At 39.0% G+C, this 27,885-nt stretch overlaps 2 protein-coding genes and 1 pseudogene across 2 annotated transcripts; all 3 read right to left on the bottom strand.

The window, feature by feature from the left end:
- On the bottom strand, positions 1–27,669 carry LOC117994924 (uncharacterized protein PF3D7_1120600-like). Its single transcript, XM_069508359.1, has 10 exons — positions 27,493–27,669; positions 25,363–25,501; positions 17,350–17,483; positions 13,829–15,774; positions 12,798–12,977; positions 12,418–12,569; positions 11,133–11,302; positions 4,239–4,386; positions 2,191–2,336; positions 1–252 (listed from the first exon to the last, which is right to left on the bottom strand). Exons 1-10 carry the CDS (start codon positions 27,595–27,597, stop codon positions 106–108), a joined length of 3,267 nt encoding a protein of 1,088 aa, XP_069364460.1. The 5' UTR covers positions 27,598–27,669; the 3' UTR covers positions 1–105.
- Positions 7,155–9,218, bottom strand: LOC117995042 (heat shock protein 68-like; annotated as a pseudogene).
- On the bottom strand, positions 19,397–21,788 carry Dip-B (Dipeptidase B). Its single transcript, XM_034983027.2, has one exon. The coding sequence runs from the start codon at positions 21,735–21,737 to the stop codon at positions 20,208–20,210; it is 1,530 nt and encodes a 509-aa protein (XP_034838918.1). The 5' UTR covers positions 21,738–21,788; the 3' UTR covers positions 19,397–20,207.
- Positions 27,670–27,885: the final 216 nt, after the last annotated feature.

Genomic DNA, 27,885 nt, shown 5'->3' on the forward strand with positions numbered 1-27,885 from the left:
TTTGTAATTTATTTATTTACCTTAACCATTTGTCCTAACCAAAACTTATATTGAACTTTTTATCATCTAGATTGGATATTTCTAAGCGATCAGACTATCACTGGTTTAGTTTCCTCTGCTTTTTGCTTTTTTGATTCGCGCTTGTTTCTGGAAGCAATGCACACCATAGACACTGTTGATTTTTATTATGTCGACGTCGGACAGAAGTTTTTCATTTTGACCGAGCGATTTCATGATGGAGCCGTCTGGGTCCTGAAGAGAGAAAAATTATGAACTCTGACTAGGTACCAATTTACAATACGCGACCGAAAGTAACGCGGCGGGGGGGTAAGGGGGTGCACTAACATCTTAACACCCCAAATGTCAACCTCACCGGCTCGCGGTGCCCCCTGCGAATCAGCGAACGAGGATATGGCGACCGAAGAATGGCGGGATAACCATTCCAAATGGCTTGGCTTTAAATAACACAGACTAGAGACGGGCAGCAGCGTCACTGGTGCGAAATGGCCTACAGCCCTGCGCTGACCAACCCGCCTGCCCAGCGTGGTCAGTATGGGCATTACTTCTAATGAGCAGCGCCAACAGACAAAGGCCCCCAGTTCCCGGCAGCCCTGCTATTCCCCCCCTAAGGTGGTGGGGAGCGGGTGGATGAGGAAGGCTGAGGACCGTGTTTGGTGGCGTGCTCTTGGAAAGACCTATGTCCAGCAGTGGACGCAAACAGGCTGATGGATTGGCCGAAAGTGGTAAACATCGACCTTTAGAATGACATTTCATCTTTGTAGAGCGTTGTCTCTGTCACTCATACCCATATGACGCTTTGTCGTTCTCAACGACCGAGACAGCACTCTACGAAGCCGCTGTGTCCTTCTTAAGATATTAGATAGGTAGGTTTTTTTTTTAAAGAATATTAGCTAAGTTTATCATGCTGACTAATATTCCCCTTTCCCCTTCATTTAAGCGTAAAGCTTGTGTGCTAGGAGTAGGTACGACAATAGTGCAACGAGTGGGATTTGAACCGGCGACTTTCGGTTTGCAGTCCGCTCCTATAACCGTTGAGCTATCGAGGTTCTGAATAGGTTAGGTAGGTACCTTTAGTGCGCGTGAGGTCGACACTCGATATAGCAATCGGGTTATGAGGCGGGGGGGACCCCGCACACCCGTACTGTCTCGCGCCAGCGGGTTACCGCGCGGGCTGTGCGGGGCGTCCCCAGCCCGATTGCTACCTGCTAGGTGATTCGCTAACTCAGTGTCTAACACAGAATGATAGCCACCGAGGTTGGTTTGTTCTACATTGCTGCTTCACTAGGTGGTAGTAAAGTATTTTTTTGTAGAAAACCTTCAACGGATTAAAAAAATCGGCCAAGTGCGAGTCAGGCTCGCGCAATGAGGGTTCCGTACTACAGTCGTATTTTTTCGACATTTTGCACGATAATTCAAAAACTATGATGCATAAAAATAAATAAAAACCTGTTTTAGAATGTACAGGTGAAGACCTTTCATATGATACCCCACTTGATATAGTCACTCACTTCGAAAGTTGAAAATACTAATTATTAGTTCATGACCACAATTTAATTTTTTTTGTGTGACCCTAAATTCACGGTTTTCAGATTTTTCCCCAAATGTCAGCTATAAGACCTACCTACCTGCCAAATTTTATGATTCTAGGTCAACGGGAAGTACCCTGTAGGTTTCTTGTGTCTGTCACGTACTATAAGTTTGTTTAGAAGGTTATGGACTGTTTGACATATTTTGCTACGGATCGTGATATCGCCGGTTCGAGTCCCAAGTCGGGATAAAGTTATTGGATGTTCTGTCAAAAAGTTGTCAGTTGCAGTTCTGATTTGGGAAGTTGGTTGCGCCTCCCTGGCGCAGTGGTGAGGTGTGGTCTTATTAGTAGGAGGTCCCGGGTTCGATTCCTGGCAGATTCCTTTTATAATTTCTAAATTTTCTCTTGTCTGGTCTAGTGGGAGGCTTCGGCCGTGGTTAGTTCTTTACCATACCGGCAAAGCCATGCCGCCAAGCGATATAGCGTTCCAAAACCAAAGGGTGTATGGGTTTAATAAAAACTGCCATACCCCTTACAGGTTAGCCCGCTTCCATCTTAGACTGCATTATCACTTACCACCAGATGTGATTTAGGCTAACTTGTATCTGAATTTTAAAAAATGAGAAAGACGCATAGTTTACCTGATCCTTATAAGTGGCAACGGAGGATATACCAGTGTGCCCCACTCTCCTCCAAAACTGCCAGGCGGGGTGGGTGGCGCTCGTGTAGTCATAGGGGAGGTTCAGGGTGGCTTCAGGTCGAATCTTCTCGAAGTGGTGCAGTTTGTCTGAAAATCGACGGATCAATTCTTACTACTGGGTAGGCTGTGATAGCCTAGTGGTTAAGACGTTTGCTTCGTATTTGAAGGTCGGGGTTTGATCCCGCGCACGCACCTCTAACTTTTCTAATTTTAAGTGATAGAATATCAATTGCTTTGAAGGAAAACATCGTGAGGAAACCTGCATACCTGAGAGTTCTCCATGTCCTCAAAGGTCTGTGAGGCCTGCCAATTGCATATTGCCAGCGTGGTAGACTAGCCAAACCCTTCTCATTCTGTGAGGAGACCCGTTATTGATGGCGATGGGTTGAACATGATGGGTAGGTACCTATTATAAAAGCATCAGATGATATTCAACCATTCGTTTCATTGGAAATCTAATGTCTATCGTTTCTTCCAATTTATGCAATGCCCGTTGCCACAGCCCGTTCATCTATGTCGGTTACTCTGGTTTCTTCTACGGATCTCCTCATTTCTGATTTGAGTAAAAATACTCCAAGCATAGCTCTCTCCATCACCCGCTGAGTGACCTCTGAGATCTTTTTATAGATAGCAACCATGTCTTGAATCCGTATGTCATGACTGGCAACAACCAAGCACATGCAAACTGTGGAACCAACTCCCATCGGCGGTGTTCCCACTAGATTACAACATGGGGTTATTCAAGGGGCGGACCAACAAATTCTTAAAATGCCGGCAACGCATCGGCGGTTCCTCTGGTGCTGCAAATGTTCATGGGCGGCGGTAATCACTTAACATCAGGTGACCCGCCTGCTCGTTTGCTCGCTATCTGTATAAAAAAAGCACTGGTCGAAGATAATTAAATAGCATTTTTAGGTGGCGTTACGTATGGGGGAGCGGAGCACACCAGCCCACGCGCCACGTTGCACCCCGCGTTCGCCATCTGCATTAGTGTGAGTGCTAATCCGTACACAGTACACGAGCGCGTGGAACAATATCTGCGCGAGCTCGACAGGTCAGACGCGACTATTTAACTGCCGGAAACTATACCTATATACGAACCTGGTCGCAACGGTCCAGCCTGGCTGTCCAGCGCGGAAATGCAGCCAGTATTCTTGGCACCATTCCACGCGGGCATGATTTATATAGTAATTAGGTAAGGCTAGCTTTAAGTTTTATTGTAATAAGCTGATGCCCGCGACTTCGTCCGCGTGGATTTACATTTTTCGAGATCCCGTGGGAACTCTTTAATTTTCCGGGATAAAGAGTGGCCTATGTCCTTCCCCGGGATGCAAGCTATCTCTGTACCAAATTTCATCAAAATCGGTTGAACGGATGGGACATCTAGCAGACAGACAGACAGACACACTTTCGCATTTATAATATTAGTATGGAAGTATGGATAAGTATCGCAAATTGCTAATGCGCGTGACCGCCATGTTAGTGACGTCAGCACTAGACTGAAGTTTCGAGCTGATGGTATATTTTTATTTCGGCTGACGTCAAAATGACGTCATTTAGATGTTAATGAGACATGGTTCCGGCGCAATAGCAATTTGCGGGACTTATATTTTCAAGTTTTTTTTAAACGACGATTTCTTCTTTACGACGACCTCCCTGGCGCAGTGGTGAGCGTTGTGGTCTTAATAGTGGGAGGTCCCGGGTTCGATTCCTGGCAGGGGTTTGGAATTTTATAATTTCTAAATTTCTGGTCTGGTCTGGTGGGAGGCTTCGGCCGTGGCTAGTTACCACCCTACCGGCAAAGCCGTGCCGCCAAGCGATTTAGCGTTCCGGTACGATGCCGTGTAGAAACCAAAGGGGTATGGGTTTAATAAAAACTGCCATACCCCTTCCAGGCTAGCCCGCTATCATCTTAGACTGCATCATCACTTACCACCAGGTGAGATTGCAGTCAAGGGCTAACTTGTATCTGAATAAATAAAAAAAAACCTGGTCGTATATGCCGGTTGTGCACCCGCACGAACTGGTCGCGGTCATGGCGGGAGGGCTCGAAGTAGAAGCCGAGCATCGCCATCACCATCATTGCGGCGTGCTGCCGATGCTGCCCACCCTCGAATAGTTCTATTGAGCCGAAGTTCTGAAAACAAAAAAATATGGGGTTCGTTATTTTTTATTATTATTTTATTGAACCACCAACAAAATCATACAAAAAAAACGGCCAAGTGCGAGTCAAGCTCGCGCAACGAGGGTTCCGTTATTCAGTCGTATTTTGTCGTCATTTTGCAGGATAATTCAAAAACTATGATACATAAAAATAAATAAAAATCTGTTTTAGAATGCACTGGTGACCTTTCATATGATACCCCACTTGATATAGTTATCTTACTTTCAAAATTGAAAATACTAATTATTAGTTCATGACCACAATTTAATTTTTTTTGTGTGATGTAACCACAAATTCACGGTTTTCAGATTTTTCCCCTAATGCCAATTATAAGACCCACCTACCTGCCAAATTTCATGATTCTAGGTCAACGGAAAGTACCCTGTAGGTTTCTTGACAGACAGACGGACAGACAGACAGACAGACAGATAACAAAGTGATCCTATAAGGGTTCTGTTTCTCCTTTTGAGGAACGGAACCCTAAAAAATAAGTAGGTGAATAGGTCATTATACGGTACAAAATTACTTACAGCTAATTTTATTCTAGGCTTCATACAACATTAACGCAGTCGCTTAATCGTTACATAAGATTGAGTTAAACGAGACAGAGCTATATCTCTCACATAAATCTGTCTCGTTTTAACTCAATTAAGTAACGATTAGCGACTCTGAGTGCGGCGGTAATAAGCTCCCCAATCAAAAAAAATGTTAGGCTCACTATTTACTAAGGTAAGCCGAACATTTTTTTTAAATATTAAGTGTCACCAAAAATGTTCGAGCTGTTGTAGAAAGTTTTGCAATTTTCTAGATGTTTCAGTTTTTTTCCAGAATTTAATTTAATTTAATTTAAAACAACTTTATTGTTACTGAAATTACAGAGAGTAAAAATCTACACTAATATTATAAAGAGGAAAACTTTGTTTGTATGTTTGTTTGTTTGTACTGAATAGGCTCAAAAACTACTGGACCGATTTTAAAAATTCTTTCACCATTCGAAAGCTACATTATCCACGAGTAACATAGGCTATATTTTATTTTGGAAAAAAATAGGGTTCCGTAAGATATTTGGGTTTTTCGGACACAAGGTGTAAAAAATCAACCAGAAAAGTTACTTATTTTGCGTACGCTGCCTAAACTATAAAAGATAGAACCATAAAATGTTCTAATAAATTGCCTAACGATCGAAATTGTTGTTCTATCCGTAATCTGCCGATGATAATTATTATAAAACAACGGTGTCATTTTGCTAAAAAAATTAAGTATGGGATTTTTTTAATAAATAAAAGCGTTGCTGAGTACCTACCTAACTTATCGACAGATTACAGATAGATTAATCAGTAGGTACCCTCATTAGTCATTATAAATGCGAAAGTGTGTTTGTTTGACTCGCTCCAGCAATGCACGGGGCTGCAATGGCTTGTATAGTACGGTATAATAACATTGTAAATTGAAAAATTAAAAAGAGCAACCGCCGAGTTTCTTGCTGGTTCTTCTCGGTAGGAACGGCATTCTGAACCAGTGGTAAATTAAAACTACCTGACTATTCATAAGCACTTGTAAAAAGTTTACATGAATAAAAAAACATTCTATCTTTTACCTATCTTTGTTGGTTTATTGGTTTGTCCTTCAATCACGTCGCAACGGTGCAACGGATTGACATGATTTTTGCATGGGCATAGATAAAGACCTGGAGAGTGACATAGGCTACTTTTTATCCCGGAAAATCAAAGGGTTCCCACGGGATTTTTAAACAACTAATTCCATGCGGACGAAGTCGCGGACATCAGCTAGTTATTTATAAATTTCGGATTTAATAATTTATTTTTCTTTAGTCTCTCTTGTATTCATGGATATAAGAAAAATAAATTATTTAAACACTATACCAGCCATTCGTGAAAACATTTTTGGCGACAATAAAATTTAAATATGTCAAGTAACTTGTTACTTAACTAGTTAAAAGAGTATAAAATAAAACAAATCCTATTATTACGCATAACTTTATTGGAAAAAAGAACACATTCGAATACAACATTATTCAATTATTGATTTGTTAAACCACAGAGCTATCTATATGAGGTAGAATACAACATATCAATAATTTTACTTACAACTATTCTAAAAAAAATATGCACCTAGTAAGTATAACAATAATTGAACACGTAAAAGAAAAGTGGTAGGTAACTTTTTTATTTGGATACCGTTGCCTTTCTTCATGCTGAAGTTTTTCTATCTGGATATCCTTTGTCAGAATCGATGCATTGTAGAGCGATTGTCTAAAACCTCCATCAATCATTATTACAATCTCAATTGTTGTGATTGGCTGCATTTGTGCGATTCTTGTTGCAACAATGCATTGTGGCCAATAGTGAGCGAGCATTAACCAATTAGAGATGATTGCGATCGTGACATTGTAGCTGTGATTCTCCCGCAATCGCGCAGATCTCAATCATCTTAATGATATTACGATGCCAGTTCAGCAGCTGCCATCCCAACTGAAATCATAATTTTATTCGATTAAAATATTGCAATATAAAATTTTGTGTTAATCAAAATGAAATAAAAACAATGGGACTTTCACAACAAACAAAGGTTTGAGCAAGTCGGGATTCGTAGCTCGTCCCGGTTTTGTTTGAACGAAACATTTTCATGCGGCCAAAACCGAGTTAGTAAAACAAATGTTTAGGTAAGCTTAGATAAGCAGGTAGGTATACCTCAGGTATACCTACGTTCTAAGTACTTACCATTATGAAATAACAATTAGAACCTTCCACAAAATCTTGTTTAAAACCATTTACTTATGTAATGTCAATCATTTTATAATTTAACGGTAATCTACTACTTCTTCAATGGTAGTCCCTTCAACTGTTTCGCCATTTTTCTGCCTTTTGATTCTATAAGTGGCAATATCTAATTTCCTTATATTGGACGACCAATTACGTAATAATTCAGTCATTTTCTTTCATACTCCTCTCTCAAGCAATCAGGATTTTCGTCCAACCAGCGATCGCCGATTTACATTCCCCAATCATATCTGCGCATTCACTACCAGTCAGCCCCTCCAAATTCTCAAACAACAGATCTTTTTCACATTATAAATGTACGTCTCCAGTTGGTTCCTGACTTCCAATCGTAGTTTATTCTCGATGTCTTCTTCTTTAAACTTCTCAGAGTTAGAAATATCTTACTTATCTCCTGTTGAGACATCTGCAGGACATTGTTTATCGTGATACTCTCGCTGTTCCCTGTACTTTTGTCTTTCGCAGAAGCTGTTAGAATCCCATTAGTATCGATATCAAAAATGACATCGATTTTCGCTACTCCACGCGGTACTGGTGGAATGTTTTGAAGTTCAAAAACGCCCAACAAACGGTTGTCTTTTGTCAAAGTACGCTCGCCTTCGAAGATCTCGATGGTCATGCTGCTCTGGTAATCTTCTAGTGTTGTCATTTCTTTGGTGTAACGGCAGGGTATTGGGGTGTTACGCTCGATGACTTTGAACATCATGCCTCTTGCTGTTTCTAGTCCTAGTGATAATGGCACAACATCAACCAACAACAAATCCTTAATTTTATTACTCCGCTCCCCAGACAAGATGGCCGCTTGAATGGCTGCACCGCAAGCGATAGCCTCGTCCGGGTTGATAGAGCTTATAATATTCTTTCTACCGAAGTATTCGCTGAGCATCTTCTTGATCTTCGGTATTCTTGTGCTGCCACCGACTAGGATGACGTCGTGTATATCGTTTTTCGTCATGTCAGCATCCATCAATGCTTGGTCAACAAATTTAGCGTGTCTTGAAACAAATCCGAGCACAATTGCTCGAATAAGGCGCGAGAAACATGACCGGTGTAATCTTTGGAATCTTTGATAGTTTCGACTTGTATCACTGCCTCCATAGCGGAAGTTAGAGACCGCTTCGCTTTTTCGGCACCGAATTTAAGTCTTCTCAAAGATCGGGCGCTTTTAACCTCCGTACCGTGCCGTTTTTTGATGTCCTCAAGACAGTAGGCAACGATGCGGTTGTCGAAATCTTCGCCGCCCAATCTTGGGTTCCCAGCCGTTGCTTTAACTTCGTACACCGAACCCTCGCCGATGCTCAAAATCGATACATCGAAAGTGCCTCCACCTAGATCGTACACCAAAACATTACGTTCCCCCTTTAAGTTTCTGCTTAAACCATACGCGAGTGCCGCGGCAGTGGGTTCATTAATGATTCTAATAATTTCCAGACCAGCGATCTTTCCTGCGAGCCTGGTAGCTTGTCGCTGCGAATCACTGAAATACGCAGGCACGGTAACCACGGCCTTATCGACTTTACATCCCAGATACTCCTCAGCTAACTCCTTCATCCTGAAAAGTATCATAGCGCTTATTTCCTCGGGAGCAAAAAACCTTTTTTGGCTTTTGTAGTTAACTATAATTTTGGCTTACCGTTGTCGTTGGTCACCGAAAAGGGGAAATGCCGTAGATCCATTTGCAGCCCTACCTCGTCAAAAGCCCGCCCGATCAAACGTTTCGCGCCAAAAATAGTATTACTAGCATTGACAGATGCTTGGTTCCTCGCGGGGTCACCGATCAAACGCTCGCGCGGGGTGAAGGCTACGTACGAAGGTGTTATTTTGTTCCCGTGCTCGTTGGGTATCACTTCCACACTGTTGTCACGCCACACAGCCACACAAGAACACGCCGTACCCAAATCGATGCCTATCGCCACCATTTCGTATCAAAATATCACTAAAATCTCATTAAAATTAACACAGTCCACTTGCACTTCACATAGAAAGATTGAAACGTGTTTGAAGCCGCGCGCTTTCTACGCGCTTTTATATGAATCCCCGCCAGCCAATAGAGAATATTCTAGATCGTGACAGCAGCCAATCAGCGATCAGAGTTCATAGACATTTCTGGAAGCGTGTTGCCATGTTGGAGAATTTAGTTTTACCCAATTTTAGTTTCCAAAACAAGTGATTTTTTAATATTTTGTACTTTTGAACTATTATTTGTGTTATTTCATTGAACTTCTTGCATAATTTATTTGACTCGTTATTGTAAACTTATTTATATTATAAAAATAATCAAAGTGGCTAATTCTGTTGTCACTATGTTGTCAGGCTCGCGCAACGAGGTTTCCGCACTACAGTCGGATTTTATCGACATTTTGCACGATAATTCAAAAAATATGATGCATAAAAATAAACAAAAATCTGTTTTAGAATGCACAGGTGAAGACCTTTTATATGATATTCCAAATGATATAGTTATCTTACTTCGAAAATTGAAAATACTAATTATTAGTTCATGACCACAATTTTTTTTGTGTCATGTAACCACAAATTCACGGTTTTCCGATTTTTCCCCGAATGTCTGGTATAAGACATACCTACCTGATAAATTTCATGATTCTAGGTCAACGGGAAGTACCCTGTAGGTTTCTTGACAGATCGACAGACAGACAGAAGACAACAAAGTAATCCTATAAGGGTTCCGTTTTTCCTTTTGAGGTACGGAACCCTAAAAAGAAAGCAAAAATGGACAGGGAAGCACTTATTTTTTTTTTTGTTTATTTGAAAGTAATCAACAGCGTAATTACATAATTATTATTTAAATCTAAATCTAGTTTTGACAGAAGGCCACAAAAGATTACTTAAAATTATAATGGCATCTATTTTAACAGAATAGATTTAGAATAAAATACACAATAATAAAATTACAACAGTGTGTGTATGCTTGTGTGTTTGTGAGTATGTGTGTGTGTGTGTGTGTGTGTGTGTGTGTGTGTGTGTGTGTGTGTGTATGCGTGTGTGTAAGGGGAGTGTGTGACTGCATGCATATTTATCACTATCAAAGATCTCTACCTGTGACCCTTGGCAATGCGAGAGGTTTACCCTATATTCCGGGAAAAACTAACCATATGGCAGCACAAACTAGAAATGAGGGCATGGCGCATGCGTCAAGGATAATGACATTCAGTCATTTCTTTTTAACCAAAGCAAATACAAATATATCTATCTCTTTCTGAAATGGGACACGTTGTTATTAAATTCCTATTTACTGTCCCAGTTTATGTAAAAGATAATAATAATAAAAGGTATATAGCTACCATCTCAGGTAGCCAGATGCAATTAAATGCAGTTCAGATCGCAGCGCTGTGCGAGCTGAATTGCACTTTATTTCAAAGGTCTAAGACTCGGTATTTATTTAAACGTCTTAACAGAATACCTGGGGAGAAGCCAGAAGGATTCAGCCAAAGGAGCATAACTTTTTTGAACTGTGAGTCGCGTAAAATGAGTCATGGCACGAACAGAAGGCACGCTTGATCCATTTTATTATAAGTACATTCGGGAAGTCTGCTAACCCGTATCTGGCCAGTGTGGTAGACTATGGCCTGAACCCATTCTCATTTATTCATACAATTCATTATCATAGAAAATACCCGTACTCAGTAGTGAGCCGGCGATAAGTTGAGTTGATGGTGATTTAAAAAATTAAGTGAAGAAAATTTCGGCTTTTAGAATGGCTTTTCGGCTTTGTAGGGCGTTGTCTCTGTCACTCATACCTATATTACGTTTCGTCGGTCTCAACGACATAGACAATGCTCTACAAATCCGCTATTTCCTTCTAAAGGTCAATGTACATCATTTTCTGCCACATGTAGGTAGGTGCACAGTTTTTTATGGGATCTGATCTGAATTCCTAAAGAAAACGTAAATAACATGTACCTGTCTCCCTCCAACTCTTCCTGTGACGTAATCCGCGCTAGTATCTATGACAAGGTAGTCGTTATATCTCTCTCCCTCTTTCTCCGAGACTTCGTTGATGCGGACACAGGTCTTTTTCTTCAGTATATCGTTGACTTCCGCGAGACGCGCACGAATGGATTGTAAATTATCTACAATAATATGAAAAATGTTTTTTTAGTATAAATATAGGTATTTTAATCTAAACAAGTTATTTAAACGTTTCCGAAAAAACTACTGCGTTTGCACTAGGTATATCATATCTGTTCTGTTCTGTATCATAGACCGCGTTTAAGCAAGCGTAGTGTGGGACGCCCTCCAGCACGATGGACCGACGATATAAAGAGGCTGGCGGGAAGTGGCTGGGTGAGGAAGGCTGTGGACGGGGTGTGGTGGCGTTCTTTAGGGAAGGCCTATGTCCAACCGTGGACGTCTACAGGCTGATGATAATGATGATGGTGATGAAGCCTAACCATAAATATAAAAAACTAGCGGCCCGCCCCAGCTTCGCATGGTGCAATGTAGATACTAATGTGGTGGCATTGAGGTGTCATTGCCTCGGAAACTCTCAAATGAGAGGATTTTTTTCCGACCTACTTCACATTATTTCAATTTGTCTTGGGATCTCAATTTTTGAGAATTAAATTATACCTAGGTATAAACCTTCCTCTTGAATCACTCTATCTGTTGGTGAAAACCGCATTAAAATCCGTTGCGTAGTTTAAAAGATCTACGCGTTCATACATACATACAGACAGCGGGAAGCGACTTTATTTTATAGGTACTATGTAGAGACTAGCTCTGAAGGTGCCCAGTTTAAGTTCAACCTTTTCCTTTTTCCATTCTACCAATAGGTACTAACTACACCATTGGACAATCCACTCGACATCCAATCTACTCGCATGAAACGTTTTTGCTCAACGTTTCTGTAATGAACCCCTAAGTTCGCTTATAATAGTTATGGAAAGCCCTTCCGGCTTCAGTGTTTCCTGTCACCTACAGTCTAAAGACCTGCAAAGACCTTTTTTTTTTCATTTATATTCTTATTCTATTCAATTTTAATATTAATTTAATCCGCTTCATATTGTGTGTTTATTGTTATGGACTATATTTTCATTGCCTGAAATAAAAAATATTTATTATTAAAGCAAAAGTCATCTTCTAGGCAAGTGCGCTCCAACCCAGACCTCATCATTGCTTTCCTGCATGATTGTCTTCAAGCGCAAGCCTATCTTGCATTTAAAAAAATATTAAGCAGCATACTCACAAGTAGAATCCTGAGCGACAACGTATCTGACCACCCCATCAGGCCATATCCGTTCAGCATAAAACTCTTTATTCCCCTTCGTTAGTGGCACTATTTCCGGTAGAAGGCGTCTCTGCCTTCCTCCTTTGCCTTTGGGCCTTCTGTTCTGTGGTCTAAAATTAAATATTCTAGTGTTGTTCTTTCGACGTTGCACCTTGCGCAAGGTGTTGCAATGGCGATGAAAAGTTGGCAGGACCCCCACTAGGTTGACAGACGATATCTAACGAGTCGCACGGAGAAACTGGATTTAGGCGGCGCTAGACCGTGGCATGTGAAAGTCCCTACAAGATCTATCCCTAGTCTACAAGCAGCAGCATCGAAGGACTCTGCAAAAATATTACCTGTCTTCTGTTACTACCCGATGTCTGTCCCTTTCTCTGGTTCTTTCTCTTTCCCTTTCTCTGCTGTCATCCCTTTCTCTTTTTTCCTTTTTACTTCTAGTTGTTCTTTTTCTTTTGTCACTTTCTGATGACGAGGAGTCATCGCGCTGCTCTTCATTATCACTTTCTCTATTTCTAGAACTAAAATAATTATTTTAAGTATTATCTAAATATACTAATTTTATAAAGAGGTAAAATTTATAAGTTTGTTTGTAGGGGGTAATCTCTGGAACTACTGAACCGATTTTGAAAATTCGTTCACCAGTAGAAAGCGACTTTATTCCTGGATTATATTTTATTAAAAAAACCATTCAAGTGCGAGTCAGGCTCGCGCAATGAGGGTTCCGTACTACAGCCGTATTTTTTCGACAATTTGCACGATAATTCAAAAACTATGATGCATAAAAATAAATAAAAATCTGTTTTAGAATGCACAGGTGAAGACCTTTCATATTATGATACCCCACTTGATATAGTCACTCACTTCGAAAGTTGAAAATACTAATTATTAGTTCATGACCACAATTTAATTTTTTTTGTGTGATCTAACCCTAAATTCACGGTTTTCAGATTTTTCCCCAAATGTCAGCTATAAGATCTACCTACCTGCCAAATTTCATGATTCTAGGTCAACGGGAAGTACCCTGCAGGTTTCTTGACAGACAGACGGACAGACAGACAGACAGACAGACAGACAGACAACAAAGTGATCCTATAAGGGTTCCGTTTTTCCTTTTGAGGTACGGAACCCTAAAAATAGAGTTCAGTACGAAAATTGTAATAAGCTACCCGTGCGAAGCCGGGGCGGGTCGCTAGTATATCATAAGCTGGTCAGACCGAGGTACCTGTCACAACGTCTAAGATGTGTATGTGACGTTTTATCGGTTTCAACGACAGAGACGAAATCGCTATATCTTTCTAAAGGTCGATGTACAATATTTCCTGCCGGGTACTGTATGTGATTTATACTTTACAAATAGTATAGATCTTACCTAAACTCTCGACCATCCCGATTACTTCTCCTCACAGGAGCAAAGTCGACTTTCTTATCAGTATACACTCTAGTAACCATTCGCAATGCATCCTTACTACCATTTACGTTTACATGTTCAACTGTTTTGTCTGTTTCAACAAAACTTTCTGTAAATGCATTATTTGTGTTTGTTACTAGACTTCCATTTGTTTTTTCTAAAACATTATTTGCGTTATCTGATAAAATAGTTGTATCATCTTCTCTTTTGTTTCTTATTTTAGCAGCGTTTATTTTTTCAGTATTATTAACGGTTAGATCTGTGAGCTTTGGTGTTTCAGCCTTTCGTTTTCTTTCCTTATCCATTGCCGTAATAGATTCCTTACTATTATTACCAATAGGTGTAAAACTATCGATTGTTTCAATCGAAACATTGTTTAGTTCTGTTTCGTTTGATATTTTAGTGTCTCTTTTTCTTCTACTTGAATAATCAACAATATTACCAAAACTATCATGTATTTTAAACTTAATATTAATTATATCATCTTTATAATTTCGTTTTTCAACATCTCTCTTCCTTCTTGTAGTATTAATGGCTTCCTGAGTACTATTATCAGATCTTAACCAATGAACGTACTTCACGTTTTTACCATTACCTTTATTTTTAGTAGATTGTCTTATAAAAGGTCTGTGTTTAGTCGAATGCTGTACGAGCCCTGATTTAGTTGACTTGTAACTTTTAGGGCATCTATTGTTTGAGCCCCATCCACAATATTTGGACCTTTGAAACAGCTCCAAAGAATTTGTAGTATCACAGAATACAGTTAAATTCGCTTTTGCATTATTTACTACTGCTTTAACATGGTGAATTACTACTTCTATAATCTTTATAATATCATAAGATACGTCACTTTTATCATTTGATATATGTTGAGTTTCTGATACATTAGTATCTGATTTTCTGGTAGTGATATTTGTATTATTGCAAATATTAACTCTTTCATTTTCTAATGCAGCAGCGGTAATTTTGTGTACTTGTTCAATTAAATCTTGTACTTCTTCATCAAAATTAAGTTCTTTTATATTATCTGTGGTTTCGTCTGTAAGATTGTTCTCAGGCGGTGGACTAATATCGCGATTAATTCTCAAATTTTGTTTTTTAAACTTAATATTAGTTGCATCATCTTTATATTTTAGTTTTTCAACATCTCTCTTCCTTCTAGTAGCATTAATGGCTTCCTGAGTACTATTATCAGACCTTAACCAGTGATCGTACTTTACGTTTTTACCATTACCTCCATGTTTAGTAGATTGTCTTATAAAAGGTCTGTGTTTAGTGGAATGCTGTACGAGCCCTGATTTAGTTGACTTGTAACTTTTAGGGCACCTATTGTTTGATCCCCATCCACAATATTTGGACCTTTGAAACAGCTCCAAAGAATTTGTAGCATCACAGAATACAGTTAAATTCGCTTTTGCATTATTTACTACTGCTTTAACATAGTGAATTACTACTTCTATAATCTTTATAATATCATTAGTTACGACACTTTTATCATTTGATATATGTTGAGTTTCTGATACATTAGTATCTGATTTTCTGGTAGTGATATTTGTATTATTGCAAATATTAACTCTTTCATTTTCTAATGCAGCAGCGGTAATTTTGTGTACTTGTTCAATTAAATCTTGTACTTCTTCATCAATATTAAGATCTTTTATATTATCTGTGATGTCGTCTGTAAGATTGTTCTCAGGCGGTGGACTAATAGCGCGATTGATTCTCAAATTTTGTACTATATCCAAATCGATTTTTAATTCACGTTTTCTTCTAACACTTGGGTACTTTTTGCAAATATCTATTTTGGCTTGGCGGTCTCTTTTTTGACATTCGGGGCCGTAAATAATTTCTATTTTTCTGAGGTCTGTTTTTGATAATCCTATTCTAGACTGCTGAGTTTGTTTATTCTGAAAAAATAGGACAGGTTTAGAGCTAAGCTTATATATTTTAGTCTTGTGTACAGTACCTACCTCAGATAATTTTAAATGACTTTAAAATATATAGTCCGTACAAACTTACTTCTCACGTGCCATTTTAACTCTATGGGTCAACTATCATGTCAAAGGTGCTTTAAATTAAGGACTAAAACCGTACTTTTGACATGATCATTGACATATAAAGTTAAAATGGCGCGTGATATATCATTTTGAACGCATTATACCTAAGCTAAGTAACTCTTATATCTATTGTGTGAAAAAAAATGATGAGTAGATTTTCACGAAATCTGTTAAATTAGTTCTATGTTATAATTAGGCATCAATAGTAAAGTAAGCGTACAGTACGGTGTTCCGGGAGTCTATGGTACGATGGTTGTACGGATTTCCACACGCCACGATCTTGCACCGCCTGAATCCAGCGGCTCCCTGCGACTCGTCTGATATCGTCCGTCCACCTAGTGGGGGGGGGGGGTCTTCCAACACTATATCTTCCGGTGCGAGGTTGCCATTCCAGCACCTTGGTACCCCAACGTGTATTGGTTTTACGAACTATGTGCCCTGCCCTTTGCCACTTCAGCTTCGCAACCCGTTGAGCTATGTCGGTTACTCTGGTTCTCCTACGGATCTCCACATTTCTGATTTGATCACGTAGAGAAACTCGAAGCATAGCTCTCTCCATTACCTAGTATAAGCAGAAAAGCATCCTTTCCTATATCTATAAGGTAGCTTTATTGACTAAAGTGTAATCGCTCGAGGCGTAACGTACTAAATGTTTGTTATCGTTATTTTGGAGGCACTGATTCTAACACATAATAAACCAAACACTGTGGCTAATTCCGTTGTACACGAACTCTAAACTAAACTAAAATGGCACGTCTAAATCTATTGCTATCCCTTTCATAATGTTGCTTGCGGAAAAGGATAGCACTAGATTTAGACCCGATAATTTAGTTTAGTTTAGAGATTGTGTCACAGAACACATTGGATTGTGTACAAGAGAATCGGCCCCAATGTTCAAGTTTACATAACACTAGGACCACCGTAGATTGCTCCAACCTAGCTGCCTCCTACATCAGCTTTGCAGTGTCGTGAGTATAATGTTTTTTTCGTACCACTTGCTCAAAAAAGTGACATTCAATGCCACAGAAAGCGAACATAACAATAGTCATTTTTAATCTGTTAAAAACAGGGAAAGAAATTAATTGTACTGAATGATGTGAGTATGTATGAGCTTGATGCCTTTGCTTTTCCGACAAAAAAATATTTGCCTAGGAATTTACCGCGTTTTTGTTTTCTTCAAATACAAACGTTAAGTTTATTTTAATTTATTTTTTATAAATAAGTTAATGTTCTAAAAATACGTTTAATAAATGCTTATCTCATATTACTTATTATTGTGTTAATTTTTTCGCAAATGGTACGAAAAGTAGAGTATTTTTCTCGGTGATAAAGCCGTCTTAGTCTTGGGTGAACTTAAATCGTCACCCGCGACAGAAGACACTGCTTTATCCCCTTGGTTAATAATCAGCCACTTTCCCTACCTACCTTGAATATGAAGCTCCTGTGTCCATTTTTGCTATAATCTCGTTCCCCAAAATGCATGACGCTGTTCACGTCATACGGTAAGCTCCTCAGCTCCTGAGGTAGGATCTTCTCCTTCGTGAAGAATGGGATGAAACCTATGCGACAAAATAATAAATTGAAATCCATATTCTTATCTATAAATATAAAAATGAATCACCAAATGTGTTGGTCATCGCAAATCTCGAGAACCGCTGAACCGATTTCGCTAATTCTTTTCAAAGTAAAAATGATTTATTCAAAATAGGTAATAAATAACTCTTTGTGATGGTCAGATGTTGGATTTCTAAGATATAGTGGTGATAATTATTACGCAAACTTAAAACTAAAGCTACGAGAGTTCCAAACGCGCCCAGGTCTGAGATATTCCTTGAAGTAAGTACAAGGATGGTTCTTACGGAGAGAAAAATTTAAAAAATTTGAATCGACTGTTAGGCGGAACGAAGTTCGCCAGGGCAGCTAGTTCTTAAATATATTAAAGGAAAAGGTGACTGACCGAGTAATTGAATGATCTATCAACGTACAGCTCAAACTACTGGATTGATCGGGCTAAAATTTGGCATGCAGATAGCTATTACGACGTAGGCATCCGCTAAGAAAGCATTTTTGAAAACTCAACCCCTAAAGGGTCGAAATAGGGGTTTGAAATTTATGTACTCCACGCGGACGAAGTAAAAAGATGACGCGTAAATTGACGATGTAAAAAGAAAAGGTCACTGGACCTTTTTGTTTTACATGTAAGTATATAATAATAATCATCTTTATTTCAGATATTACATCCATTTTGTTAGTAATAAAATTAATTGCTAATGACTATGTTAGTAAGTAGGCTCTTTTATGAACCATTTTATTTGTCTATGAATCTACCACCCGTGAGACACTGAGAGTGCATGTGCAAACCAACCCAGTGTCTCATAAATGGGTTATCTAGTTTTTCAGGTAGATATTTAGATTATTTATTAGTACATCCTGCACCTAATTATCTACCATTATAACAATATAATTGATACCTGTTATCACCATCAATTTCAAAGATGTGCAAAGTCTTAACAAATAAAAGATAGCATTATCTTAAGACTTAATCGATTACGAAGACCTCAATCTTACCTCAATAATATCAATCACAAAATTAATATTAATATTAAATTAATATTAATATTAAATTAATATTAATATTAAATTAATATTAATTTATTAAAAAAAAATATAGGTACCTAAGTACATATAGTACTTGACAGGTCGAGATGGCAATCGGGGTATGGGGCGGGGGGACGCCCCGCACACCCGCACGTCACCCGCGCTCTCCCGCACCGGGTTAGCGTGAGGGCTGTGCGGGTGTGCGGGGCGTTCCCTCCCCGATGGCCATCTCAACCTGTCGCGCACTAGGTATACTTACCTACTCATTACATAAATTATAAAAACCGGTTAGGTACGAGTCGGACTCGCACATGAGGTTCCGTACCATCGTACAAAAAGTATCATTTTTTCATGGCGGCCATTTTGAAATTTCTATTATTTAATTGTTGTTATAGAGGCAATCGAAATGCACAATCTAAATATATAAAAGGAAAAGGGGACTGACTGACTGATCTATAAACGCAAGGCTCAAACTACTGGACGGATAGGGCTGAAATTTGGCATGTAGGTAGCTATTATGGCGTAGGCATCCGCTAAGACAGGATTTTTGAAAATTCAACCCCTAAGGGGGTGAAATAGGGGTTTGAAATTTGTGTAGTCCACGCGGACAAGACAAAGTCGCGGGCATAAGCTAGTCTGCGACAATTTCGACTCACTTCCTATGCCTATCTACCTCTACGGTTCATGAGATACAGCCCGCTGACAGACAGACAGACCGGACGCCGCGGCGGCAGACGGACAGCGTAAGCTTAGTAGTAGGGTCCCGTTGGCAGCCTTTCGGGTACGGAACCCTAAATCTATCTCAACGGTTATATTTACTCTGATACACACACTTATTTTTAACGCCCTAGGAAAAAAGTTAACAAAAAAAAGATTTTAACTTCAAAACTCCTTTATTAATATACATAATACAAAATATAAAATAATTATCAACTAAGTATAATAATAATATTATTTTAGTGCAACAAAATTTTTACGAGACCTTTCACCGCGGTTAATTGACTCATCTGGTGACAGAAGGGCTGGCTCATTTTTTGCACAAAGGATCAGCCTGGCTGTTCAGCGCGAACATACAGATATCCTTGGCATCATTCAAAATTCAAATACAAATCATACCCGCCGGCGTGCAATGGTGCCAATACTGACTGTTTTTTGCGCTGGACAACCAAGCCAAAAATACTAGCCTTTCTATCACCAGATGAGGCTGAAAGTCTCGTAAAAAGTTTTCAACACTAAGGCTGAGATCTATAGAGCGCACTCTGCCTTAGCTTAGATTGAAGACAGAAATAAAACGAGACAGATGTATATATCTTACATAAATCTGTCTCGTTTTAACTCAACCTTAAGTCTGAGCAAAGCCAACGTGCGCTCTATAGATCTCAGCCTAAGACTCCATAACTCCATCCCCATAACAAATTTTTAGCTTAAGCAAATTAGTTTTAGCGTTTAAACTATCGTGAGTGATTTCCATTTTATATATAATATCTGTCACGGCTTTACTCACGTGTTTAGTCGACGCTAGCCCGACTAACCCAACCGGGGTCCTTTTTCAAGGGAGTCAGTTCGCGCACGCGTCGCGGTTGTGACCCCGGATGGGTTTGAAACTAGTCGGGCTAACGTCGACTAAACACGTGTGTAAAGCCATGACAGATATTAATATATAGGTAAGCAAATTAGCTTTAAACTCACAACATAACTTTATGCAAATGACACAACGAAAGAATCGGAACCGCAGTTGGTTCTTCGGGAGGCATGCCAGCGGAACCAGCAATGTCTAGATGAGTGTACTTAATATTCTTGTCCTCTAACCCTCCTACTTTAATCAAAAACCCAGCAGCGAGCTGATGGTTTCGGTACTTAGTATCACAACATACTTGAACCAAGTCGTCTCCCTTACATTTACCATTGTTAACCGCAAGGTCCTCCGCTCTAACAGTAGACACTTCAAAACCTTCTCCAATCCTAGAACCACTGAATTGGAGTCGTCCAGAATGATTGGTTGCTTTCGCACTATGATTATCCATCGCAGCAGTATAGTTACCATAACACGCTCTAGCATGTCCTGTTAATGTCGCAATCGTATAAATATGTGGGTTTAATTCCTTCCCAGCCAATTCAGACAGCTTGAAAACTGAATCCGCCATCGCGAATCTACCTTCCGCATCAGTATTAGTAACTCGTACAAATTTCCCGCTTTTAGAAATCAACAATTCATCAGCAACATACGACTCTTCTCCAATAGAATTTCTTGTTAGACATAGTACACCAATAACTTTTAAATGGGGCGGTTTTAAAATTGCGCAGGCCTTTAGAAACCCGGCTACAGCTGCAGCGCCACTTTTGTCTCTAGACATGCCAGCCATTTTACCAGAAATCTTAACATCTGCGCCACCAGTGTCATAAGTCACACCTTTGCCTACTAAAAGCAAAGTTTCTGTTACTCGAGTCGGATTAGAGCTATTGTACTCTATTTCAACAACTCTAGCCTTGTGTCTGTCTACTCTATTAGACGCTCTAGACACAGCAGCTAACAAGGGATAATTTTCAGCAATAAACTCTTCATCATCTATAACATTAACCGTTATATTACTCTCACCATCAAACGAGTTTTTCACAAACTCAACAATCTTAGGAGGTGCCATTCTTTCAGGATCGCCTCCAGCGATGTCTCTGGCAAAGATTCTAGATCTTTCCAAAGCAATCGCGTTTCTAACGATTTTTTCAAACGCCTCTTTATGTTTTTCTTCCGCGTGTAATCCTATTCTGATAAAATTCTTGGAATCTTGTCTCTCCCTTATTTGTAATGCTACATAAAATGCTTCAAGTCCTCCAAGGATGCATACAAGTTGTCCGTCGGGGAAATCCACAATGTTTTCGACGATTAAAAGAGGTTTCTTCATGCCAGCATCTAGAGCTCTTAACATACCTTTCTTAGCTGCTTCTTTGACCACAGTAACATCATGGTACGGCGTTATTTTCCCCGTCGGAGAAAGCACCAGTCTTCCACCGGATACATAATCACAATTCCATACTGTGGCGACTTTATGTATATGTTTATCAACCAAAGCAATTTTGTCAATAAAACTGCTGATATGTCTTGGCTGACGTATGTTCATTTCTTGTGGATATAAAATGAGAATAACTCCATCATAATCGGGAGATTGGAGATTTGTTTCTATGAATATGTTTTCGTATAACTTGAAGTCTTGAGCCATGTTGTTTGGGCGGGGTTTGATAAGCGACTGAGATGTAATGTACGCAAAGTCGATTAAACATTCGACTGTTGATAATAGACCAAGAGCCCGTAGGAAATTCTTAAGAGGTGCTTGATTACCTGCGAAAGTTTTTATAGTATTTCTTCTGTGTTGCCTATTTATGACTAATCTGCGTTTATGGCACATTAAACTTGCCAGCTGGTCTGTGGAGTCTCACATATGTGAAATAAGGGTCGCCTTCATCATGTACCAGTTGTCATCTTAACTATTTTCGATCTACTTAATCGAAAAAAATTGTAGAGTGAATATCATAATCACAACTACTGTGATCCGACTAGCAAGTTTTTTTGCACGGCTTTATTTTTATTCAGATACTAGTTTAACTTTTAACTGCAATTTCGTCTGGTGATGATTCAGTCTAAGTTGGAAGGGAATTTTTTCTTGGCTGACGTGAAACGATTTGACTTAAAAGATAAACAAGACTACTTATTTATATATTTATAGTCTACGGAAACCTTTCCCATTCTGAAACCCGCTGCTACAATGTATTGTTGCAACAAGAATGCCATGAATTCAGCCAATCACAACGATTGCGATTCTAATAATGATTGATGCAGGTTTCCCGCAATCCAGCAGCTGTACTCAGAAGTGGGTTGGTAATCTGTTGATCATGATGATGATGAAAAGGAAAAACAGATTGTTCACATGTAATGAACAACTTTATAAACTACTAGCTGATGCCCGTGACTTCATCCGCGTGGATTTACGTTTGTCAAAATTCCGCGGGAACTTTTTGAGTCTTCCGGGATAAAAAGTAGCTTATTTGTGATTATCTATCTCCATTTCTTTCAGCCAAATCCGTCCAGTAGTTTTTGCGTGATTGATTAACAAATATTCAAGCATCCACACTTTCACATTTATAATATTATTAGGATTACGGTTTATCAAGCACCTCATCCAAATTACCCGTCAGTTCTCGCGCTATGATGTAAAGAATTAAGTAATTACGTATTGTTTTAACTGTATTGCTGTATTTTTAGCTTATCAATTACTTACGTATTTGTTTTGTTATCTGATAGAGGTGTTGATATGCCACGTTATGTAGCTATCGGTTGCAAGACGAAGCGATAGAATGGTAGCATTATTACTGCAATATTACACACCATCATCATGCTCTACCCATCACCGGCTCACTACAGAGCACGGGTCTCCTCTCAGAGTGAGAAGGGTTTTGGCCATAGTCTACCACGCTGGCCATGTGCGGATTGGTAGAGTTCACACACCTTTGAGAATATTATGGAGAACTCTTATTCATGCAGGTTTCCTCACGATGTTTTCCTTCACCGTAAAGCAAGTGATATTTAATTTCTTAAAACGCACATAACTCCGAAAAGTTAAAGTGCGTGCCCGGGCTTCGTTGTAAGTGATAAGGGGGTGAAATTTGGGGTTGAAATTTGTGCAGTCCTCGCGGACGAAGTCGCGAGCATAAGCTAGTAATTCATATCATGGTTTCACGCTCGACTTAGAGCGACCATGGAGGGCACTCTTAAGGACCAAAGTAAAAAGGCACCCTTACACATTTGCCCAGTCTGTCTGTTCGTCCGAACTATCACAGTTATTTTGAAAGAAAGAAAGAAAATGCATTGATTTGTTGTTGGTGTCACAGATAAATAATGTGAGCAATAAGGCCGCCTTTGCATACAATTATTTTTAGTTTTAGTTTCTGTAATAGTTATGAAATATTTTTTGTGTGCAATAAAGTATTTCTATCTATCTATCTATCTATAAAAACAAAGTACAAATGTAACATTTTCATCTCTGACACCACCCCACATGGGTGTAGTACAGGCTACAGCTTAGCGTAATGGTTCTTCTCGGTAGGAAAGGCATTCCGAACCAGTGGTAGATGCATCCGACTATTCGAAAGTACTTGTAAAAGTTTATTTGAATAAAAAAGATTTTTATTTTTACAATGTCTTGCATCATATACACATACGCATATACACATTACACACGCCATGTGAATTTTTATTTTATTCTATTTTATTTTACTTATTTATCTTATTTTATTGTTTAATTTAGATTTTATTATTAAGTAATAGTTAGATACTCAATAATTGTATTGTAAATTAAAAAAGCTTATGTAACAGGGAAGGCACTGGCTCCCATGACACAGTTTATACTTCTTTGGGAGCCAGTGGTCAGTCTTATGTGTCAAATCTTTTTTGCAAATAAAGATATATTTATTATTATTATTATATATGATTTTCAGCTATGACCCGGGTGACGCCACAGTTACAGCCGTAAATTATAATAATTAATATAACACATAGATTTAAATTACATGTTAATCTTTAAATTAAATTAAATTAAATTAAATTAAAGTTCTAAAAGAAGCAGTAAGTAGGTATACTTATATAAGTTTTGTGTATTGTATTGTTATTTATTTCGTAAATAGGTATTTATTTAAGACGTAGTCTGTTAAACAGTTTAGCCAAGTTTAATGAACTTTTTATCTTAACTAAATTGTATTTATTTGTACATAATTCTTGATAGGCTCTTGGACTGTAATCTAAATATATAAAAGGAAAAGGTGACTGACTGACTGACTGACTGATTGATCTATCAACGCACAGCTCAAACTACTGGACGGATCGGGCTGAAATTTGGCATGCAGATAGCTATTATGATGTAGGCATCCGCAAAGAAAGGATTTCTGAAAATTCAACCCCTAAGGGGTCGAAATAGGGGTTTGAAATTTGTGTAGTCCACGCGGACGAAGTCGCGAGCATAAGCTAGTAATAAAATAAAGTGATTCTTAGGGTTACGTACCTCAAAAGGAAAAACGGAACCCTTATAGGATCACTTTGTTGTCTGTCTGTCTGTCAAGAAACCTACAGGGTACTTCGCGTTGACCTAGAATCATGAAATTTGGCAGGTAGGTAGATCTTATAGCTGACATTTGGGGAAAAATCTGAAAACCGTGAATTTAGGGTTAGATCACACAAAAAAAATTTAATTGTGGTCATGAACTAATAAATTAGTATTTTCAATTTTCAAACTAAGATTTTTATTTATTTTTATGCATCATAGTTTTTGAATTATCGTGCAAAATCTCGAAAAAATACGACTGTAGTACGGAACCCTCGTTGCGCGAGTCTGACTCGCACTTGGCCGGTTTTTTATTTATTTTTGTCTGACGTGTGTGAAGTCTGCCAATCCGCACTTGGCCCGCGTGGTATACTATGGCAAAAACCCTTCTCACTCTGAGAGGAGAACCGTTCTCAGTAGTGAGCCGGCGATAGGTTGATCATGATGATGATGATAAATAGAATAGAATACATTTTTATTCAAGTAGACTTATTACAAGTTCTTTTGAATCGTTAACTAGTTTTTTTTTTCTTTCTTTCCTCTCCAACTAAGCGTCAGGCTTGTGCTAGGAGTAGGTACGACAATAGTGCAACGGGCGGGGTTTGAACCGTCGACCTTTCGGTTTTCAGTCCACTCCTTTACCTGTTGAGCTATTGAGGCTTTACGTTTAATTTACCACTGGTTCGGAATGCCTTTCCTACCGAGAAGAACCAGCAAGAAACTCTGCGGTTGCTCTTTTCAAGTGATGACTCACCCTGTTCGATATTTTCGAACTGCACGTCGATGTAGAGGTCTCGTATCGCGCGATTGTGCTCGAAGGGGAAACCTAGCGCCTTCATGATGGCCGTCTCCAGCTGAGGACTGCGCAGACACGAGTAGCCCACGGTTATCCTCTACAAACAGATGATTTATATATTACTAGCTGACCCGCCCCGGCTTCGCTCGGATGGAATTTAGAAAATCGAGGTGGGGGTTAAATTTCCAAAAATCCTGAAACACATATTTCTTCACTTGTTGCCGAAAACCCAAATATCAATTTTCATGCAAATAACTTGAAAAACGACGGAGTTTCATACAAACTTTCATCCGCTAGGTAGTATACCTAATTTCCAAAAATCATGAAAATATACGTATTTTTTTTATTTTTAACCGAAAGCTTAAATACCAATTTTCATCGATGTAACTTCAAAAATGACGGACTTTCATACAAACTTCCATCCCCCATTTAACCCACTGGGGTGGAATTTCAAATAATCCTTTCTTAGTGGATACCTACTCTTTACAAAGAACACACCCTCCGAATTTCATGCCTTTAGGACCAGCGGTTTAGGCTGTGCGTTGATATATTATATGTCAGTCAGTCAGTCAGGACTTTGAATTTTATATAAGTATATAGACTAGCAGTTGCCCGCGACTTCGTCCGCGTAGAATTTCTGGTTTCTCATGAGATCTGAAATTTTCCCGCTGCAAAAGGCCTCACTTACCTACTCACTCAGCCTCACCTTAAGGCACGGAACCCAGAATACCTAAATGCCAATTTTCATATCTCTAACTTCAAAAACATAGGATTTTCATATAAATTTTCAACTTCCATTTTACCCCCGTAGAGGGGAGGGGGGGGGGATTTAGTTAGATCCTTTCTTATCTGATACCTTCCCCCTAGAAAGAACCTACGTTTCAAATTTGAAGTAACAATAATAATAGTTAAAAGTTATAAAACTTTTCTATAAAAACTTACCCCCCCTATTGTACCACCCTTAAGGGGAGAATTTCCCAAATTAACTTATACAGATTTTTATTATTTTTAAGCTAATAACCTAAATGTCGATTTTCACGTCTCTAACTTTAAAAACAGGACTTTCATACTACCTTCCAACCCCCATTTCACCCCCTTAGGGGAGGATTTTATCAAAACCGTTTCTTAGCTGACACCTACGTCCTAGAAAGAACCTACCTTCCAAATTTAAAGTTTGTAGGCTTAATACTTAATAGTTTCTGAGATTTCGTTATTAGTCAGTGAGTGAGTGGTATTTCGCTTTTATAAATTTAGATTACTTCGTATGGACAGGGTTATTGAATAAACAAAATGGCACCGACTCATTGGTGCTTATGCACCAATGCAACCTCAGTGACGTCTGGAATCCAAACGGGTCGTTCATTAAATCATTAGTTCTTATCTAAGAGGTGGCGCTGATTTATTTTTTGGTTGGTTGGTTTCCAAACTGTGAAAATTTTTGTTCGCTTGACCATATCTAGTCATTTATATCGATGTCCACAAACAGATACTTTATTTTCAAGTGCTATTTAGACAATTGGGTAAGTATTTGAGTATTTGAATTTTTTTTTCGCGATTTTTAGCGTTCCGTACCTCAAAATGAAAAACGGAACCCTTATAGGATCACTTTGTTGTCTGTCTGTCGGTCTATCAAGAAACCTACAGAGTACTTCCCGTTGGCCTAGATGCCTAGAATCATGAAATTTGGCAGGTAGGTAGGTCTTATAGCAGACATTCGGGGAAAAATCTGGAAACCATGAATTTGTGGTTACATCACACCAAAAAAAATTAAATTGCGGTCATGAACTAAAAATTCGTATTTTCAATTTTCGTAGTAAGATAACTATATCAAGTGGGGTACCTTTCATATGAAAGGGCTTCACTTGTGCATTCTAAAACAGATTTTTATTTATTTTTATGCATAATAGTTTTTGAATTATAGTGCAAAATGTCGATAAAATACGACTGTAGTACGGAACCCTCGTTGCGCGAGCCTGACTCGCACTTGGCCGGTTTTTTTTTGTGGTATCATATCACTGATCATCAGTACTATCACCTTTCTTCGTTTATGCCAGCGTTCTGGTTACACCCTGTAGGTATATCACTTACATGCGGCTCCTCCATAGCGTGTCCTTCCATGTGAAGCACACATTGTCTGACTCCACGCTGGTTCTCAAACACCATCACATGCTGGCTGGGCTGCGGCTCCACCATCACAGGATTGAACTGAAGACAGGTCTGCGACGCGAAGACGGAGAGAGTCGACAGGATGGTTAGCGATTGCTCTTTATCTGATAATTAAGACATATCAAAAACTAAAGAAACAGAGGGGTGATAGTGATAGCCTAGTGTTTAAGGCGTTGGCCTTCTATTCGGAAGGTCGAGGGTTCGATCCTGATTCCTGAGCACACACCTCTACCTTTGTGGAGCTACTTATATGCGTTTAAACAAGTAAATATCACTTGCTTTAACGGTGAAGGAAAACATCGCGAGGACACCTGG

This window comes from Maniola hyperantus, chromosome 28 (genome assembly GCF_902806685.2).
Source record: "Maniola hyperantus chromosome 28, iAphHyp1.2, whole genome shotgun sequence".
In the NCBI taxonomy this organism is placed as follows: Eukaryota; Metazoa; Arthropoda; class Insecta; order Lepidoptera; family Nymphalidae; genus Maniola; species Maniola hyperantus.